This window comes from Taurulus bubalis (assembly GCF_910589615.1).
Source record: "Taurulus bubalis genome assembly, chromosome: 8".
In the NCBI taxonomy this organism is placed as follows: Eukaryota; Metazoa; Chordata; class Actinopteri; order Perciformes; family Cottidae; genus Taurulus; species Taurulus bubalis.
In genome coordinates, this window is record NC_136596.1 from 17,744,728 (window position 1) to 17,763,736 (window position 19,009).

The 19,009-nt window shown below is 40.9% G+C and overlaps 1 protein-coding gene across 1 annotated transcript; it reads right to left on the bottom strand.

The window, feature by feature from the left end:
* Positions 1-322: 322 nt before the first annotated feature.
* golga3 (golgin A3) lies at positions 323-13,862 on the bottom strand (the record flags this gene model as incomplete). Its single annotated transcript, XM_079222856.1, has 23 exons — positions 323-2,154; positions 2,606-2,772; positions 3,213-3,377; positions 3,512-3,634; positions 3,847-3,979; positions 4,082-4,221; positions 4,483-4,599; positions 4,732-4,929; positions 5,081-5,224; positions 5,626-5,842; positions 6,127-6,221; positions 6,360-6,623; positions 7,724-7,801; positions 8,232-8,600; positions 8,695-8,856; positions 9,078-9,215; positions 9,319-9,521; positions 9,681-9,987; positions 10,369-10,477; positions 10,704-11,422; positions 11,870-11,982; positions 12,855-13,136; positions 13,724-13,862. The coding sequence occupies 23 exons, from the start codon at positions 13,860-13,862 to the stop codon at positions 1,980-1,982; spliced, it is 4,557 nt and encodes a 1,518-aa protein (XP_079078982.1). The 3' UTR covers positions 323-1,979.
* Positions 13,863-19,009: the final 5,147 nt, after the last annotated feature.

The window sequence follows — 19,009 nt, forward strand, 5'->3', positions numbered from 1 at the left end:
TAGACAATGATCATCAACTATAAAGCACTGGTAGTTGATCATAGTATCGTTGTAATTAGCGCCATGCCCACCTCCTCCTCTCTCCCCAGCTACTGTCGCTAGGTGTCTTCTTCTTCAGCGCGACGGTTTCAAAATGCAGAGCGCGAGGACCTTGTTCCGTCTAACAGAGTGCCTGATCAGAAAAAACTACTTCAACGTGTGTAAATGACATAGGATTTGGGACGTATCTAGGAAGTTGATGTAGATAAACTATAACGAATGAGAACAAACTATAACAACAGATGAATAGTGCAATTTTATGATGAATACAATCACATCTCCCAACACAAATGTTAAAACATAGGAATGAATCAATTTCAATCTTTGAAAAAGCAGATACAGCAACACGAGCGCAGGTGTCGAGGAGCAAACGTTATTAAATACTACCTAACATTACAGTGAAAGGTAGTTTAGAAGATAGTCCCCACACAAAAAGAACAGAACACAGTTTATCAATACATTTGATGTTATTTGCCTCAGTAAGCATTCTTCTCAAAATATGCATTATCCCTTTGGAAATTCCCTTAGGAAGAAGCACACAACAGTGTTTAAAAAAAAAAGAAGTAGTTTAGTGTGGGAATGAACACCGACAGAGCAGTGCAGCAAGGTTGTTTGCAGAAAGCTACACTGTACCTTCCTTTACACTGACGTTTTAGTGCAGCTGTACCAGAATTACTCTCGGCTTTGAATTCACGGTTTGCATTTGATACTTTGTATTTAATCTTTGTTACACTATTAAACAATTATGATGATTTTACAATCATACAAAAAATGCAATTTATATATTAACCTCTAGAAACAATTAACTTAGCCCCATATCCATGAAACGGCCATAAAACAAGTATAACAATTTTTTTTTAAACTTGTACCAAATGTAACAGAAAATGAACACATCTGATTGCACTTGCTGTTAGAAGTAGTAACATTTCTGCTTCATCGTACAACTTTCTTTCTCCGTTGATGTGACCCATTATTTTACAATAAACCATTCTTCAGTAAGGATTTGCACACACATACAATATAACATTAGACACCTTCAGCAGAAATATGCTCATTCAAACCAACTTAGTCCTTTACAGCATATTAAAGATTGCTTAAGGCTATTTTTTGCGTACAAATTACTGCAGTCCATGCTAGACAAAACACCTCCATATATAACTGAGATGAACGATTTCAGTTTAGGAACCCAATGTGATATGGTTACAATAAATGTAAGAAACACTGCATATTAACAAGAGGCAATACAAAAGAAACTGACCACAATTGCGCATGACTTATCATGAAAAGGATTGATGATTTTTCATCAACTGTTTAGAAATCATGTGGATGTGTAACCACATCAGTTAAATCATAGATGAGCAACTTCTCTCGTACACAGGCACAAATAAATGGAAAAACAGTTCATAGCCAGTCTGGTGACAGACTAATGGTTTGTTTCTGTCACCATAACACTTTTTGAAATAATGTCAGCCATCATTAAGCAGCATACAAAGCCACATATCTTATATTGCGAGGATGACGACTAAATACATTTTAGAGAGAAAAACTGCTGACTCAAAGGGGAAAACTGGCCTAAAGAAAAGTTGTTAAACAGTCCATATTAGACCCTATCTGTGTCTATGATAATAAAACTGAAGATGGATGATCCTCTTGGAGAGGCTGTCAGATAAGATGTAATTACTTAACTCAAAATAAATAAATGTGACAATAGCATAATACAAATATAAACAGCTGTCAAATAAAGAGGAACGAATAAAGCTATGATATATAAAGTATGACTGAAAAAGCATGTCTGTGCTGATGGGAGAATGCCAAATGTTGGCAGCAATTGTTAAGAAAAGAGAAAGGGAATACGGGTCTGAAAAGTGCCTTTGTGGATAAAACTCCACTCTCCCTCTTATGGCCTGAACCAAGTTCATATATTCATTCATATATATATTTTAGGACTGCTGCTCTTCTGCTTCATTGTTATTTTGCGGCGTTGATGATTCGGAGATGTTGTTTTCAAGCTCCAGTTGAGCCAGTCCCTCCTCTGCGTTTGTCCATGAGCTCATTGACTCATGTACTGTTACTGTGTGTTCCTCCATCTGCCTTTGGAGGCTGTCCATCTCCTCCCTGAGAAAAAAACAAACATTTATGGCATTTGAATAGTTGCTCAGCACTTCACGATGGCCAGCCGGCGGCACATAGCTATGGGTGCTAACCGCGCAAACATTACAAACAACTAGTGCTGCCAGAGCTAACAGTGTTTAGTTGAGAGAGAAAGAGGCTTCTGCAACGACTGTCGGTTGGGAAGTCGTGATCAGCTAACTGCTGTATGAGGTAGAGCAGCGGTTGTAAGCTAACCAGTGGGGCACGCTCACATGCATTAACATGCACTGAAAGCATGCATGGCCCATATGTCAACAAAGCAAGGAGAAGCTTGGATAATAAGAAACACATGAATTACTTCATTTTCTGCTCAGGTAGAAATTACACCACTATATTTACATAGCAAATAGTTGTTTGCTGCAATATTAAATAAAGCTCATTTCACCAAGTCATTTGGTTAGAACAAGATGCTTACTTGAGTTGTCGTAGACAGTTGTGCAGGTTGTTGAGGGGCTCTTTGTTGACAGAAGTTGATGGTTTCAGCAACTCATCCAATAGGGAGGCAGGCACTGGGCAGTCTGGAATTTTAACTGGTGTCACCGGGTTGGATGGGTTACACTCACTCTTCAGCTCCATACGCTGCTGCTCCACCCCCCCAAAAAAACTCAATTTTAGGGATGCATTTAGTCTGTTATCTTCAGCAGGAATTTCTTACTTGGAATTATACTTGCAACGTTTGTCTCTACAGCTTTGTACGGTATGTATTACTCATAGAAATGAATGGCTATAGCTCAGTCGTTTAATAGTATATATTACTAATGTGCAATAGTCAAAGTATGTGATAGCCTTCATACCAAGACAAAGAGTGACTTAACACTAGAGCCCGACTAGTTTATGAGTAGGCCATGGTTTTACAACAATATTGATTAGGCTGGTTAGAAATATTGGCATAAATGACAGTGTTCATATGCTATGACAAATGATGATTCAGTGGTCAACCCAAAATTTCAAAAGCTGCTGTGGCTGGAAATCAGGTGAAAAACACTCAAATGTTCAAAATAAATGTTGAAATGTTGAAATACCTTCCTGAGACGACTTTGTTTGAGGTCCTGTTTTAGTTGCTGGTTCTGCAAAAGGACTGTCTTCATGCTGTTCCTCAGCTCACCCACTTTGGCCTGCAGCATAAATTTGTCCTTCCTGGTGCCGCTCAGCTCATCCTGCACCGACTCCAGCTCAACTTTGATGTTCTGAGACAGAGAGTCATCTTTAGTAAAAGTTATTCTGTGTATTTGTAAATACAGAAAAAATATTTTCCTTTTAAACATCTAGTGAAGTAACTCGCTTTGTTTTCATCTTTTACAGGTGGAAAGTTAATACTTGCCTGCAGAGCTCTCTGTATGTTGTTTAGCTCCCTGTGCTGACACTGCTCCATCATCTCCAGCTGCTGCTTCTGAGCCTCGATCTCCCTCTGCCTTTGCTCCACCTCCCACTTCAGGTCCTCAACCTGAACGAGTCAATGTTAGGCATCATTGTCACTGAAAATTGTTCTTGCAGGACAATAATAACAGAGTACATGGTGAACATGTTGTATTATAATAAATTCAGACAGGCAATATAATAAAACAAAAAGCAGTGTGTCCATAAAGTTCACTTTATCAAGATATTTAAATGACAGTCATCATCAGCAAAATATTTCAGTGTAAGTCAGTCTCTTACCTCTTGGTTGGTGAGGGGCTGCTTGGCCAGTTCCTCATCCAGTTGTTTCTGGAGGATCTGGAGCTGTGAATGGGCTTCCGCCAACTCCCCTTGGAACCTGGAAACCTCCTGAGCATGCTGCTCATCCTGAGCTCTGAAGAGTAATACATATTCAATGACAAATAAGTGGTCAGAGATACACACAAGCAATTTTCCAAAAGTCAATGCATTCTTTAAATCAGGCAAATGCACATACTGTAGTTTGTGGGATTCACTCTGCAGAGCTTTGACCAGGTCTACTTTGGCCTGCAGGTCCTTTTTGATCTCTGACAGCTCCAGCATAGCTGCCCTGTAGTGCCGTCTATTGTGGGCCGCTTCAGCCTTTGCTGCTGCCACCTAAAGGACACATTACATTAGTACAATCCGAAAGCAGCTGGAATTACATTACATAACATACATATCACAATTCCACTTTCTAAATTGTATATTTCTTAAAAGACATCTTACTGTGCCTTGTGCCAAGCAAATTATGTCAAAATATATTTTCAAATATATTCAAATGACAGACTGGACTCATTAGAAAGGCAAATTGAAAATTACGTGCAGTTGGCGTTTAAACTTAAAAAGGAGAACATACTGCATCCTTAGAGCTCCTACCTGTTCTTTCAGGTCATTGACTTTGGTTTTCTCTTTTTCCAGGGCAAGCTGAAGCGTTTGAACCACCTGCTTCATTTGCTGGTCCTCCTCCTCTTTACGCTTCAGCACAGCTTGAACCTGAGAAAAGGATGAATGGGAAAACAATGTTTTGTTAAAACAAATTAAAAAGTATATGTTTTTGTATTTCGGCATTCAGGTAACAATACTTTACAAATAAATATATCAACATTATAAGATGCAATTTTTCACCTGTAAGTTGAGCTGGACAAGATCTGCCTCTCTCTTAGCTAAGGCAGACTCCAAAATGTTGGAATGTTCCCGCAGTGTATTGTGGGACTGTGCCAATCCAGTCAATTTCCCCTTTTCATGTTCAAGCTCCAGTGCTAGCTTCTTGTTGGCATCTTCTAACTTTCGAATCCGCTTCTTGAAGCATCGGGACTCTTGAAGCTATGAAATCAATTCACGTCATTAATACAAAGTAATATACATAAATTGAGTGACAAGATACAGGGTTGTGACATCATTAAGGGAAATAAATACAGGAAACGCATCCCATTAGACATATTGAGCAGTTCTGTTAAAAAATATCCTTGTTCACCTCATCCTCAAGCTCCATGACCTTCTCCTGGTACTCCTCCAGCTCTGTGGAGGTGAGGTTGATCACTTCCTGCAGCTCCTTCTCTAGCATAGCCTTGCTGTTGGCCACAGCCTGTAACTCAGCCTGCAGAGCCTTAATCTTCACCTGGAGGGCAAATAAAACCACACTGTATTTCACAACATTGCAGTTATCCAGGATTATTCACAACGAAACTACAAAAATATTTACGTTTACAACATGTGAGTAGAGGATAAGGGTAAATCGAAGGCTATACTATTCATGTTTTTATTTGTTTAATAGTGTTCTTGGTTATATATATACATACATACACACACACACATACATACACAGTATCCCAACTGCCTTAGGCTTCTACATTTTTGTACAATGGAAGGAAGATTCACACAGATACTGCAACCGAATTTCAATTCCAAAAGGACTGTAAATGGATAAGAGCTCGCACACTGTAGAATGCTTTGCTCACAAATGTTGGAGCTGTGAATTTTTCAAGTAACTGTAGAAGGTTGGGCAGATTGATACAGTACCTGTAAGGCCTGGCTGTTTCCCCCATCCGACACCTGGGCCTTGAGTTTTACCAGCTCTGCCTCGGCTGCCTCCTTGTCAGTCAGAGCCTCTTGGAGCCTCCTACTCAGGATGCCCACAGCGTTCTCGTAGGCCTTGTGCTTGGCCTTCATGTCCTTCTGAGCACTGGTCAAATCTGTCCCCAGTCGCCTCACGCGCACCTTCTGCTCTATGATGGCCCTATTAGATGCAGATAAGAAATTAAGTAAAAAATGTCCATGGGGAAATCAGGTTAGACATGAACGAAAGTGGTGTGCAGACAAATACATCTTAAAAATCCCATTTCATTTACAGATATAGATGGTACAAAAACATTTTTCAAACCACATGTCAAAAGGATCAGGAATTTTATAAGCGCTTTATAAAAAGCCTTTATTTGTATTTATAAGTAACACTTTATCACAGAGATCATTACTGTGGGAGTCATTCAAGCATTCCATATCTCTATGCAGCAGATGACTCACTTTTTGGCTTCTCCTTCCAATTGCTCCACCTGTTTCCTCAGACCTTCATTCTCTTCTGTGACTGCTGCTAGTTGACTCTGATCAAACTGTAAAGACTGGATTGGGAGAAAAACAGGATCCTTCACATTACAATATGATTCATACTATACTGGCTAACAACTTCACCCAAAACATCAACATTTACTTTGTGAAGTAAATTTGATAAGAAATATTGAACAAATGTGTATAATTACATGAATCTGGGTTTCTAGCTGATCCCTTTCTTTCTCAATGTCTTGCAGATGAGCCTCCATGTTGTTCATCTGCTCCTGGACTCTCACAACCTCCTTCGCAAGCCGGGCCTGCTCCAGCTCTGCATTGTGCTTCTCCCCCTGAACGCTCAGCAGCTCCTGCTTTAGCTCCTTCACCTCCGCTAACAGGCGCTTTTTGGTGGACTTGAGCTCGTTGATCAACTGGTCTTTGGAGCTGGCGTCCCGACGGTAAGCCTCCACCATCACCTGTTTTGTCAATAACCATGGGTCTAATTAATGAAATGAGCATTTTCTCCTTTCAAGGAGTGCTCCTCATATTTGACTTGACTCTTAGGCAGCAGGCACATTACTTCTCACAACATACTATGGATACAGTACAAGAGAGAGGGCAGCATTTTTTTATCCCACACTGCATCATCTCTAAGCTTGAGTGAAATACTTTACACTTGGTTATAGCAAACAAAACAAAAAAGAAGTTCCAACAAATTCTACAGGCTTTACTTGTTCAGCCTAAATAGCTTTGTGTTGGTTCTTTACATGAAAACACACATTTAATTAGAAGACAGTCAGACATTCCCCTAAATATTACAGGAGACAATCAATGGAAAACTGAGTCAGGTGCTTTTTGTTATGTAGAGCTTTCAAATTTGTTCAAATAGCTTTACAAATGTTTATGTAAGAACCTGCATTCGAATAGATTACATTTTCTCACTTTGCTATGAACCAAAAAAGGGCATTGCATTTTAATATCTTCTCTTACTTGTTTCCCACTATCCTGTACACCTTTAACAAGTAGGTAATCAGTCAAGCTACGTATGTGTACGTCACAGATTTCCATTAACATAGTTACTTCAGATGCAGTGTTGATAATGCAGCCTGATTGCTTTTCTTTAGCACTAGAGGTACACTGTTTTGCTTTCAATGGATTGCTGAAAGCAGTCCCCAGTACATTTTGGTGGACCGAGATGAATGTAAATGTTCGAGTCTGAAGGGTCTACAAAAGCTCAAGTCTTGAAAGAAATCCAACTCATATTTCTGTCATTCTGTCAATTCACTCCTTTTGACAGCCTGTAAATGCAAAATGAGAAACATCCACCCCTGCTGAAATCACTGAGGCATGTCAACCAGCTCTTTTCTGAGTTGACAGCCATCTGGCTCTACAATACATCCTCCCACAACAATATCATCATCATCAACCTTAGTCAGCTGGGAGATTTCTTTTTAATAAATAAATGTAATACAAAAAGTATTGTATGTCAAGTCTACACAGGCTTTGAAAAACTTTACCCAGTAAGAGAAAGCTGTACATTGTGTCACGTACTGTAAGAGCAAGGACGAAGAATTACCTTTTGTTGTTGGAACTGCTCCTTCAGTTTCTGAGCTTGTTTCTTCAGGGAACTATTTTCTTGTCGAAGCGTTTCAATCTGTAAGAAAGCAAAGGACTTTCATTATTCACTACACTGTGGAGGAGGGATAACCCCCCCAACAATTGACTCAAAAGCTACTTGAAAAGCCAAATGGAAAACACTTTTATGACAGAGGTACACAAAGAGGGATTCTGAGAAATGCATGTCCATGTCTAACTAAGTCATTAGCAGCTCAGCAATTCTTACAATGCTTAATGCCAAAAGAATTGCTGCTCACCATGGCTGAGAGACATAACATATGTAACTCAAGGTGTCACAACAGAAGTAGATGGGAATATATTGATGCCCAAAGGGACACAAGAGAATGCCAATATTTGTTGTCAAGTCACTGTTAACGGGTCAGTCGTGCTTGCAGCTATTTTTCAATGCCGTTATTTTAAGTTTCCTTTTGCAGTTTACATTTGTTCACCGCCCACCTGTATCATACCTGATTGGCTTTGATCTGGACGTCCTGTCTGAGCTGATCCAAGATATCTGAAGCCATCAGAACATCCTCTCCGAGCCGTTCAGCACCCTCATCAAGTTGGCTCTTTTCGGCCCGGGCTGCCTGAAGCGCAACCTCCAGGACAATCTTCTCGTTTTGGAGGTACTGGATGTTGTCGTCCTTGGTGCTGCTCTCTGTCTGCAGCTCAGCTAGCTGGGCCTCCAGCTCCAGGTATTGGGCTTCTAGGTGGTTGATGGACTGCCCTTTGGTTTGCAGGTTGTCCTGAGTGGTGGTCAGCTGGCGCATCAGCTCCAGATGCTCTTTCTGTAGTGACTGCAGCTGCATGTCCTTCTGGGAAAGGATCAACTTTGCCTAAGAAAGATTGAATGTGATAGGCAGTTTAGAGGAGAATACAATACACATTTTACTGAACATACAAGGTGGAAAACAAAAAGGCCTTGACTACCTGCTCTAGCTCCCTTTCTAGGTTGCTGGCTGTGTTGGCCAATTTACTTAAGCGTTCTTGCTCATCCTCAAACTCCTCCAGTTTTTGCTGCAGATCACCTTCTACCATGTTCTTTGCTTCCTGGATCTGCTTATAATCAGCTTCTTGGGTCAGCATGTCGGTCTAAAATCACAGACAGTAAAATGTTATCAACAATATCCTACACCAATTTAAAAAAACAAATATGATAACATTTGAGTTGTAGTCATTCAGAGTCTGCTTTTATTCAACATCCTTGACTGTAAAATTACTCTAAAAAGGTATGGGTTATTTCCTAAGTGGATATATAGACTTTTAAAACCGGATGATAGCATATTATCATTATATTATGTTGGAGACTATACCTCAATGCTTTGCAGTTGAACAGCAATACGCTCTTTATCTTTGATAGAGCGGTGTTGGGTCTCCGTGAGTTGGTGGGAAAGAGTCACATTCTCCAGCTTCAAATGTTCCAGAACACCAATCTGAGTCATCTGTCCAGCCTGGGAGACATAACAACATATAAAATGTGTTGTGTCATGTCAAATCTTGTCTGACAAATGTCGAGCCATGATGAAAAACCAATGGCATTAGCGTCAACCTTACCTGCATGTTGGCCATTTCGCTTTGCAGTCGTACTCTGGCCTCCTGGGCAAGAGCTAGCTGCTGCTGATACCACTGTCTGAGCTGCTGAAGTGATTCAATTTCAGCCTGGGAAGTCTTCATTCGGCTCTGAAGGGTGCTGCGCTCCAGCTGGACCTGTTGAAGCTGGCTCTGAAGACCACCCAACTGCTGTCGCAACTCTTGGACTGCAAAAGTCCAACACCAAAAGTTGTATTTTAATCATGAGTTTGGATATGCAAACCAGTAGTCTGGGTGGTTCATTAAGTCAAAGCACAATTAAAAATGTTGTTCATTTATTGCTGAATAAGTTGTTGATACGTTTTTTCTGGGCCTCCATCACACACCTGTAATGTCTCTCGAGGTTACTGTGTTTTGCATCTCCTCCACCTTCCCCATCAGCCTTTTGTACTGGTCTTCAGCCACCTTGAGGTCATTGCTTAGAGAAGTCAGACTGGCATCCTTGCTCTCCAGACTGCCCTGGAGCTCCACCATGGCCTTCTCTAGCTGGTTGCAGTTTTTCCGCAGAGTGCCGACCTCTGTAGTGAGGATACTCTGCTTCTCCTGGCTGACCTGAGCCTCCTCCTTTTTAGCCTGCAGTTGAGCATTTACTGTAGCGAGCTGCGCCTGAAGCTCTGTCTTCTCTTTGAGAGACTGGAGAAAAGGACAGTGGGGTAAGCTCTCAAGCCCAATAATTCTTGGTTTCCAGTATAAAGTCATCTGGTAAATTAAGAGCCATTGAGCTAAATTTAATATTTTTGGAGGCTGTGATGCTGCCTGAACTGGCAGTCATTAGCAGGCAAAGTTGAACAACATATTACGGTGTTAACGGACTTGTAATTACCACCGTTTATGCGAACACAACTAGCCTTGTTAGCAGACTTTGGTGAATGAAAAAAAAACACGATACTAGATACAAATAATACACTTTCATGGTTTCCATGTTATTTTGTCCACTCCTGTACCGAATACACATGGATGGATGATTTGTGGAAAAGGAACAGTAATGAGTACAAAAAAATCAATGTTATATACCTGATTGGCCTCAGAGGACAAAGATTCTAGCTGACCCTCCAGTCTCATTTTCTCTTTCAAAACCTGCAGCATATCATCATGGCCCATCACTGAACTCTCCAAAGAAACACTGCAAGAAATAGAATCAATATTAGTGCTTAAATTATGTGGCAAATAGTTGACTGATTTGAACAATTCACATAATCAATCAATTGTTTTAAATAACAAACTAAAAGGCCAAATGTGTACATTCCAGCAATCATTGTGAGAACTGCAATATTGGCTTTAATTTGGCTGTAAACAAAACATTAATGCCAAGAATTGTTGATTGTAGTCATTTTTCCCCTTCCAAATACCTGCTGGAGAAACTGTCTCTGCGGCTTCGAGGCTCCCCAATCTCGTCCCTCTCTTGCTCGCGCTCAAGCTCCAGCAGGTGTTGCTCTTCACTTGCTGCCTGCAGCACCTCCTGCAGGGAAGGGAACTGGCCCATGGCCTCAGGGGCAATCTCCCTACCCTCCACGGTGTAGGGCCCCCGCTGTCTTTCCACTGCTGCGGAGAGCATACCGTATGTGCCCCTGGTAGACGCACTGCTGTAAGACGAGCTGTCACTGTCGTTGCCGTCGTTCCCTGGCCTCGCTCCCGATTCACTGCCGTTAATTTCTGACACATTGTCCCCAACTTGGAGTGAAGCACCAGACTGTGCTTCCTTCTCACAGGTGCTGCCCTCTGACATCACACTGACCTCAGACAATGTGGACACTGAGCTAATGGTGGACTGGTGGGAGGTCATGGTGTTGTCTGCTGACCTCACTCCACCTGCACCCCCACCTGCACCATCACTCTCTGGAGACTGGTAGTCAGCCAAAGAATGAATCTTGCTCGGGCGGGGTGATCTGGGCTTTCTGGGGGGAATTCCCAAGCTACCCAGTTTGGGACCACGGGGGACACTGGTCCTCATGAAGGAATACTCTGTGGTCATGGCAAGAGTGTTGGCCCTGGGCAGATCCTCAGGATGCAGCATGAGCTCTGGATCCAGAGTGCTGAATCGTCTGTTTTTGGGGGTGGTGCGGTGAGACTAGAATGAAAAAGAAACGAACCATGGTATTGCCATCCTGATCAAATCTAACACAAGGTTGCTCAGCTTGAAACACACAGTACAACATATTAAATTAGAAATAGCAATGACAGAAACTATAAAGAATGGAGCCAAAACTGCACCAATGCTGAAAATTTCTCTAAAGCGAAAAGCTGTGGCATCTACACCTCTTAAACTGTTTATCTTCTTGGTTACATTTTCCAAGAAAATAGCATGTTTTGCAACCAACATCAGCTGAGAATGAGCCCAAACACACAAGTGAACTATACATATACAGGATCAAATAAATAGTTGTCGGATGGAAGAAATTTCACGTTAACATAATGTTAAAGCTGCCGAAATTGGTTTTGGAAAAATTAGGACCTTGAGGGGAAATAGAAGAACAGCTGGTGCTGTCAATAACCTGACAGTACTCCAATAACTCACCCTCTCCTGATGTCTCTGAACTCTGTACTGTTTGAGTTGCTCTTCCAGACGTCGACGAGCCTCCAGGCGAATCTTCTCCTCATTCTCCATCTCCAATGATGGCTTCTGGTTGGCTACAAAGAAAGTAAAAAAAGAAAGAATGATCCCTATCATTTCATACGGCACAACTACACTACAGCTCTTTATTTACACAAGACCTGCTTTTATGACTGTGCACGTTTTAATCCCAGCAATGAGCTGCATGTTGATTCCAAGTAAATACCTGTATATTGTTGGTTGTAAAGGTCAGGAATCCTGTCCTCACTCAGCAATAGTAAACAAATTATTCAAATTGTTACACCCATATATCTAAAAAAAGTGCCCAATGCTGTATCACTGACTCCATTTTGTTGGTTAATGTATGCGGATATGAAAACGTTAATTCAGTCATGATTGCAACAGCTATGTAGCAAATATTGACAATATTGCAATGAGTTAAATGATGGCATCTATAAATGCATTAAACAGATTGTACATTCAGTCATATTCATGTGCCAACAAAAGAGATGGTGTAGGACGCTTCATGTGCTGCTACAAATATTCTGTGTGGGAGATATAATGTGAATCGAAATCACTACAGTTTGTGCCAAGCCTAAAAATATTACATTTCATAACTGCAAACAAGGCAACTGTGCCTGACTTTCAAATACCTCCAAAGAGATGACATAGATGACAAGAGGGATTAGTACCAAAACACAGCCATTAATCCAAATAGTGTTCCAAATGAAGCAATTACACCAAATGCTAATCAAACAATCAAATGCAAATTGAAGAAAGGGGGTTGAGTCAAACTACTAAAACAAAGTCTCACTGAATCATTCCGTTCATGTAATGCACAGAAAAGGAAGTTAAAATGGATGTGTACATAAGCCAAAAAAGAAAAACACTCCACAGCAAAATGAGGTTAAAATACAGGGGCATTCACTCTACATACGTTTATGCTTACACAATTCAGTCTCCTGCAAAGGCATACTGAGTCTGAGCGACTGCAATGAATCACCCGTGTGAACCGTGATCTTGGCCCTAGCCCCTTCAGACTTCTCTATCATCATGGGTGGAAAAGCAGCCAAACCTGGGGAGGGCTCTTGGGTCTGGGAGTTGACTGGGGAGCTGGTGTTCTGGGGAGGGGCTGCCTGAGACAAGGACCCATTTATATGGGTGTTCCCTGTAGCACTAAAGTCCTCTGCCAGTCCGTTTCCATTTGGCATCGCATCGGAACTGAAAGAACCTAAAAGAGAAGTGAGAAGAGAAGCCGTAAGGAATTTGACAATTAGTCATGACAAGCTCTTGTTCACTATACTGGAAAGGTTTTTCCACCTAGCTGACTGGGCAACTCTGTCAAACTACAATAGCTAGTCAGAAATGTGGCTGGAAAGAATAATGCAGCAGTTAGGGCTCATCTTGCAAGACAAACCAATCTAATATTTTCAGTGATTTTCATATTGACTTGTTTATTCTTCTCCTAAACCTTAACCACTGTAGACTATTGGCTCTCTTAAGATGACAATCAGAGCTCAATCCAGCTATTTAACACTTCAGTTCAAAGAGTCATGTAACACGGAGCAGTAGAAGGCCTCAGGCCTTGTAGTAGCCACCAAAACAGGTCATGCATTGCAGAATACAAGTGTTACCAGTAATATGCCTAAAGGGGAAAACACTTTGCAGGTCAGAGAGCAGGGATGTATACACGCTAATCCCAGTTCAAGGACAGTCATTTCTGTAAGAACATATTATAAACAGGTCCAAACACAAAGTTATTTCTAGCCTTTGCCATCCTTGTGATTTTAGTTAGGGGGAGACATTGTCAGTACTCACCATTATGAATATTCCCTTTTTCATTTTGTGTTTTGTCAAGCACTTGTTGTTTCAATTGCGTTTCACCGTCCACTTTGGATTTTATAAGATGGTCTTCTTGAGCCTCCATCTGAGCTGCTTCTGATTGGTTACTATCCATTTCCTTTAGGAACCTGAACAGTCACAATTTTGCTGGTACCGTTTCGGAAAGGACCTCTCACAAAACCATCTTCTTAGGAGGCAGGCCAGCTGGGAGCATGTCAGTGTCCAGGAACACTTCTGAACACAGACAGCACTAAAGATACAAAACATTCACATAAATATGGCGCATTATAAAGCTCAAAATACATCACAGAAGAAGTTGTAACGCCATCTGTTTTAGACACTAAGGATGTTACGTAACAACACAATCCAAACACAAGCTAAAGTCAAAGGCTAACAAGCTGGCTTGGCAGGTAAGTAGATTGTGTCGCGTTAAATATAGAAAAACTAGCAAGAAATATTTAAATCCTTTACTTTGACACACCCCAAACTCCGTTAACCAATATGTCAAGCCAAAACCGACAGTTTCACGTTTGCCTTTTGTATCGGCTCCGGTTAAAACGGATTAAATTAAACCTTTGTAATATAAATCTATAAACGCTGTTGAGGAGTCACACATAACGTGACGCCTCGACCAGCAGTCTTCAACTGTCATACTTCAGCTTTTGTTGTATTGTGAGAGCAGCTGCTGCTGCCGCTTCCGATACATGTTTGCCAAATTTGCACAAACAATTTAGAGAAATACAAGTCATATTTACAAATTGTGCACATTTGGCAAAAGGCAAGGCCCGACCCGGGTTGCATTCATGGATTTGAATAATCAAGCATGAGGTCATCTCTTTATTAACAGCGGGACGTCTGCAGCTGTCACCTACAGTCCGATGACAGGGTTATTATTCAAAACATCTGCAGGTTTAACGTCACACAATCACCGCACGCTGAGTCTATTGATGATAACCTTTGATTCAGAGGCGGTGTTGCTAAGTTAGCTATGAGACGGTGGCGGAGTTACTTCATCGCGGACACCGCCTCGCTAAAGTCACCAGTTCAGAAGCAGCAACAACAACGACGACGAGACTGATACACGTAGCTTATTATTGCCCTCGTTTGTTGACTAGGTTAAGTTCAACTCTTCAGGCTACTGACAAGGACGATACACAAGCGAGACAGCAGCTAGCAAGCTATATGTGTTTACGACGGAACCTGTCAAGCTAAATCTGCTAGCTAACTCGCTAACGTGCGCTAGAAGGGGTTCCCCAAATATGTTTTAATCAATTACCAAATCACTGTCTGTCGCGTAAGTGCGTTACAAAACTCCCATGAGTAAATTAGAAAATGACAATTTCAGTAAGCGTATCAAAAGGCAATAAACGCTCACCCTTTTGCGAGCTTCGCCGTTCACTACGTGGCTGTTTGGTTTCCGTCCCCTAAGTGTCCGACGGGAAACACTCACAGGGCACGAAACACATCTGGAAGAAGAATAAGAAGAAATTGCTTGTTTGCCACTCACAATGTTTAGGTTTTGAATGCAATAAAAACAAAATATATATATTATTCTAGATAATTATATCGCAAATGCATTTGGCAATTTATGTACACGAGCGAGGATGGGACGGGGACATCTGGTAAATCTGGCGGATGTGGTACATACGGTGATTGACTGGTGCGTTCAAAGAGCTGCGCCCTACTTTTCAGCAGTGGTCGTGCAGCTAACCTGCCGCTGCAGGTGCCACCACTGACATAAGCCGATTTGAGCTAAGCCTGCCGCAATACGTTGCACAGTATGTAAGGATTGCATTAATACGCGCATCATTCGGCTGTACAAAGCCACTGCATTCAGGTGCCGCACTACAGTTTAATTTGTTTGGTTTGTCTAATCATGTTGTGTATGAGGGCCTACAAATGATTAACTGTTTCGGTGAAATAACAATACTCTTAACTGTTGTTTGTCCATGCATAAATCCACCTTTATGTTCATCAGTGTAATAAGCAAGCAAATAGTCTGATCTGAATTTAATATGTGTAGCCATGGGGAACACGCAAATAGCCTCCACTAACATCATGTAATGCAGGGAACCTCGTGCTGTCACTAATAGACACCTGCAAACACAACACGATGCGATGTAAAGTGGTTGGCTCTATATTCCTATTTAATCAGTATCCAGTCAAATTACATAGTTAAAATAGTTAGACCCACCTATTCATATTTTAGTGCAAATAAAGGTAAACCTATAAAGCCCAGGATACATAATCTTTAATGAATAGGTGACATATTTTCTACTTTCTTACGTTGGTGCCATCTACTGACAGTATCAAGAATTACACTGTATAAACAAAAGACTGATCAATGTTGTGAAAACAACACAACCTCACCAATTTCTCTCATAATTGTTTCGTTTTTCTTCCACCCAAAACGTGAGTCGGTAGAATGATATAAAAGATGGTAAACCTTTATGAACGTTGATAGTCTGTGTTGCCAATTGCCCTCCTTCTTTGTGAATATATATATATATATATATACGTCTTTATACATTATTGTGTAACAGTTACTATATTTGATTTGTTTTCTCTGTTAGACTGCATTGCCTGGGCTCCAATATAATTGTGAAAGACGGACAAAATAATTGTAAATTCATACGTATGGGGGAATATAGCTAATACTATAGGCTATTACGAATACCGCAATCACACATTACTAAATGCATGAGGCAATCATAACAATTAAACATGTTACTTTCCTGTATCTGTTAGCCTATATTGGAAGAAGGAAAAGATTTAGGCAATATAATTATAATAGCTAGACCTGCCGATACAAGTGTATGGTCATCATTAATTGTACTGGCTAGAGCTCCAGTAGTAGGCTACAATACTGTCACGTTATTTTGAAATAAATGTGATATACATAAAGGTAAAGTCCCTCTAAAGTCAAGAAGAGGAGAGTTTGTATCTGGGGTCTGGCCCTGTGTTCGAGTTCGCCCATGAACGATGGAAGCGCGCTCCCGATACTTCAGGTGAATGAGAGGGAAGCAGAGGAGCGGGACACGGTTCACTGTGCGTCGCACTAAAACGGAACAATTAGAGGAAAATGAGTTGTGCTACGTCGCTTGGGGCCCATGTTTTTATGACAACATACCTACTCTTCGTGATGGGATGCGTTGCACAGAAAGTAAGTTGACATTTGTTGACAATAAGATGACAATTCACAAGCTTTACCTACAGCCCTGTGGAGTACCGTGCGCACATGTATGGAGAATCAAGCCGCGAACTCCGTCCGTAAATCGTGATATTCAACAATGTTTGCTCCTCGGCAAACATTCTGACCCCAAGGGACTTCAAGCAAGTTGTTTTAAGAAAAGTGAGGTGCTACCATTCATTTCGGCATACATATGATACACAAAGAAACACTTGCGTCAACTACATTTTCAATTAATACGTAGTTCGTCTGTTCTGTCAACAGTTTTGTAACGTTACTTGTACACCGTTGAAGGCGATAGCAAGAAGCGGTAGGTATATATTCAGCTAAGTTAACATTTTAATAGTCTACTGTAAAAGCATTTTGTTAGATACCATTTTTGCCGACTGTATCAGAATGCCACTTTGCTTCGAAAAGCGTCTAAGTTTAAGCATTGCAGCCAAGAAAAGTTTGGTAGATAGTGACAGACTTTTAAATTTACAATGTTTGCAATTGAGTTTTGCGTACGTTCTGTTTGACAGCAGAATAGGACGTAGAGTAACATTACCTCCTTCAAGCACAGTCTTAACTACTGCTGAAATTGCGAGCATTGCGTAAGAGACACACTATATTGCATAAAACATGTTATCAAACTAATGTTAGTTTGTAATTTGAAACAGTATGCGAGGTTCACGGTCAGTCTTGTTATTAATTTTTATGAAATTCATATCCTGTGCTTATTTAAAAATCAAAAACAGTGAACAATTGTTTAATCACCTTACACTTAGTCTTTGCCATATATATTACAGTATTGGGCTATATTTTTAGCTTTGTATCCTCAAGGGCTTTCAAAGGGATGTTTTGATGACACAGGCATGTTTTGATGTTACTGCTCTTCACAGAGTTAGAGAATGGCATGCAGAGTCCAAACTGCTGCAATGAGAACCACATTGAGAGCATGTAAACCTTGTGTTTTACTCTTCATACTCATTGAGGCAATTTCTTAAGCTGTGCCCATGACATGCAAGGAGTTCATGATCAAAAGTTTTTCTCTGATAAAACAGGAATTCAAACAGTCCGTAGTTGCTTTTTGTTCAATCAGGCTGTGATTCATGTTTAACATTATTTAGCTTCGCATGAGGTAGAGTTAAAGCTCCTGCAGGTTAGTGAGGCTTAGTTGTGTGTGTATGTGTGTATGTGTGTGTGTGTGTGTGTGTGTGTGTGTGTGTGTGTGTGTGTGTGCTTTAAAGTTGATGGTTGAGTTTAAAATACTTTTAATACCATAACCTGAGATGTCATTATATCATTTAGTATAAATAGATACCGGCACCATATGAATAACTACACATGGGACTAAGGATGACAGGACTTGTTAATGTACATTGTCAGCTGCCTGGAACAGTAATGTTTACATAGAGAGCCGCAGAGATGGCCTCTGTTTGCTCATGAAGAGAGGAAAAGGGATTTCAGGGCTCAGATCAGTTAACACTGTATATGATAGTATACTGTAATACATAGGCGAATGTCTCTCACATTGACAAGATGCTATGTTATCCTCTGTGGTCTGGAGAAATGGAAATAAGCAACAACATTCTTACATTGTCATGGATGTACTTAATATTTTATGTGATTTCCTGCCAAATTTAGTTGAATCATTGAAGCGAAGCGTCCAAACTGTAAACGACTATTAGCGATAGTGGCTGGTGTCAAAACACAGAAGGATTGCCCTTGATACAGACAGATCTCCTATAGGACATCAAGACCACATTGTCAGCTAGAGAAGCTTCCCCCTGTCAAGAGTCATCCTCTTCTGCTGATGGAGAATGGCGGCTCAGCGGCATAATTCTTGGAACTAGACAACAAAAGCCCTTGGTATATTGAATTGTCAGCGTCTCCAGCTTTAGTTCCTGTGTGCATCGGATGCTCACTATCTTTGCAATTATCTGCCTGAGGGGGCACGGTAAATGATGTCTTTGTCCTCTGCTCCCCTTTTGTATTAAGTTGATTTTTGGAACAGCATAAATAAGCTTGGAATGTATTCTATCCCCCTCAGAAAAAATGGGAGGCATCCTAGTCTGTCAGTCCACAATTCA